We start from the raw sequence: 2,086 nt of genomic DNA, 5'->3' as shown, positions 1-2,086 counted from the left end.
CTCTGGCCAAAGCCACCGCCCCCTCTCCCCGCCCGCGGCTGGGGGACTCGCCTCCCGCCAGGCGGGACTCGCAGAGCTCCCAATCGGATGACCCATCCAGCAGCAATAAGGGCTACACCCCCCTGCGAGAGGCCGGCACCTCCTTGGAGTCGGTCGTGGACGCAGTAGCTAGTAAAAGACAAGACTGTGCGGCCGCCACCGCCCCGGGTACGGAGCACAGCCCCCAGGAGGATCCCAGCCAAGAGCCACCCGCGGCCGAGCAACCTCAGCCGGTGCAGAGGCAGTTTACAAACAAGGAGAAACTCCTCATGATTTCCCGGTCTCATGCAATAGGGGTCGAAGACGGAGAACTGGAAAGCACTGGCATGTAGGGGAAGAGGAAGTGAGGGGGGAAAGGAGAGAGAAAACGGGAGAAACGCCCACTTGAATCAGTGCATTTAACAGTTCCCTGTTTCCTTCGTGGACTGATCCGAGGAAATCATTCAATACCCAAAGAGCTGCAGAATGTTATCCTTGAATTGCGTTCACAAGATTACTGTAGATATCTCCAAGCAATTTTTTTTAAAAAAGCAAACTAGTCTTTTTATGTCCGATGGTGATTGTATGTTCCATGAAAACCAAATGTATTAAAAGGTCAGCAATCTAGTTCCTTAGATAAAATTCTCTTAATTTTCTTAGGATCAAAATAATATATTTTTGACAGTAACTGTGCACTTTACTCCAACCTTCCCCCCAACCCCCAATCCCTAATTTCCCTAATCCCTGAACTCTGCCGCTGGTTTTGTCCATAGCTGCTTGTGAATGACAAGCTTTTTTCCTCCCTCCCTTTGAGGAGCATAGAAGGGTTTGTCTCAGTTCTCCTAGAATTATCTTACTGAATGAAGTCAAAACGAAAGCATTAGTAATCCCGGATAGGGCACCTTCCCTGTCCCACCCCTCTCTGCTCACCCAACTGTCCAAAGGCCTCTTTATTTTTCAAAAGGGTATTTGCATTTGGTACTAGGGTATGTTGTGGAGACTGGAGGGGGCCAAGAGCTAGGTGGATTTCCACATGCCTAAATTCACAACATCAAGTACACCATACTATACTGAGTATTGCCACAGCTGTATTGAAAATAACATTAATATTGAAAATCTTTTTTAATAAAAGAAAACTCCAAACAAACAGTTAAACATAATATCACCTCATTTTGCCTTGGAACTAATGCTCTAAAACACGTTAAACGGTTCATCTGATTAATCTAAAATATTTTGCTCTGACACTGCTCCTATGATGTAGTTATCTTCCCTCAAATTACCTATCATCATCATTACTCGATTAATTTCCAGTATATTTTTAACATAAAATATAGGGTAGTATTTAACATTTAGGAGTTTCTCTTTCAAATAGAATGAAACATTAAATAAACTGTAATTTTCTATGATAACTTCTAGTTTGCTTCATAGTATTAATTTACAGAACACCAAGCTTAATATTTATTCCCTTCCCGTCCTTTTGGATTTCACTATTTGATTTTGATTTTAAGTTCGTGGTCTTGAACCCATGGTTTATATAGACAAAAAAGGAATGTTTCAATAATTTGGTAGATTGTTTACGCTTGATTGTTATTAAAAGTCAATTAGTTAATTTTCAAGAACAGTAGACAAATTACAATCCTGATGCTTCTTCCTTGGAGTGTGACCTGAGAATCTTGGGAATAGTACTACTTTCTGTGGGTCATTCAGATACAAGTTCTTCAGTTACACGCTACCAAGGATATCACAGCAGGAGGTTATGATGCTGATTTTAAAGGAAAACCAGTGAGAGACTTGGTCGTGTTGGTCCCTGTGGGTGAGGCAGCAGCTGGTCCTGTGGAAAGTGTGCAGACTCGGACTCAGGCTGGACCTCAGCTCCCAGCGCACGGCTCTCTGTTCAGCCTGGGGCAAGTCATGAACGCTGAGTCTCCGTCATCTGATCCTTAAAATGAAGAAGCAGACATACCTCATAGAGCTATGAAGGGAATAGAGCAGGGTAGGGTAGGAGTAGGGTTTTTTATATGCAAAGCCTAGCAGAGTACCTGGCCCAGAGTGTGTATGCAATAGATGG

At 43.5% G+C, this 2,086-nt stretch overlaps 1 protein-coding gene across 1 annotated transcript in view; it reads left to right on the top strand.

Moving 5' to 3' along the window:
- Positions 1–645, top strand: part of TMEM200C (transmembrane protein 200C) — a 2,543-nt gene extending 1,898 nt beyond the window's left edge. Inside the window, exon 2 of the mRNA XM_008582240.1 lies at positions 3–645. Coding sequence (XP_008580462.1) covers positions 3–371 — 369 coding nt within the window. The 3' untranslated portion in view covers positions 372–645. The remainder of the gene's footprint in view (positions 1–2) is intronic.
- The last annotated feature ends 1,441 nt before the right edge of the window (positions 646–2,086 follow it).

This window comes from Galeopterus variegatus, unplaced genomic scaffold, assembly GCF_000696425.1.
Source record: "Galeopterus variegatus unplaced genomic scaffold, G_variegatus-3.0.2 Scaffold2549, whole genome shotgun sequence".
NCBI lineage: Eukaryota > Metazoa > Chordata > Mammalia > Dermoptera > Cynocephalidae > Galeopterus > Galeopterus variegatus.
The sequence above is the reverse complement of the archived record's forward strand: the minus strand, read 5'-3'. Positions and strand labels throughout refer to the sequence as shown.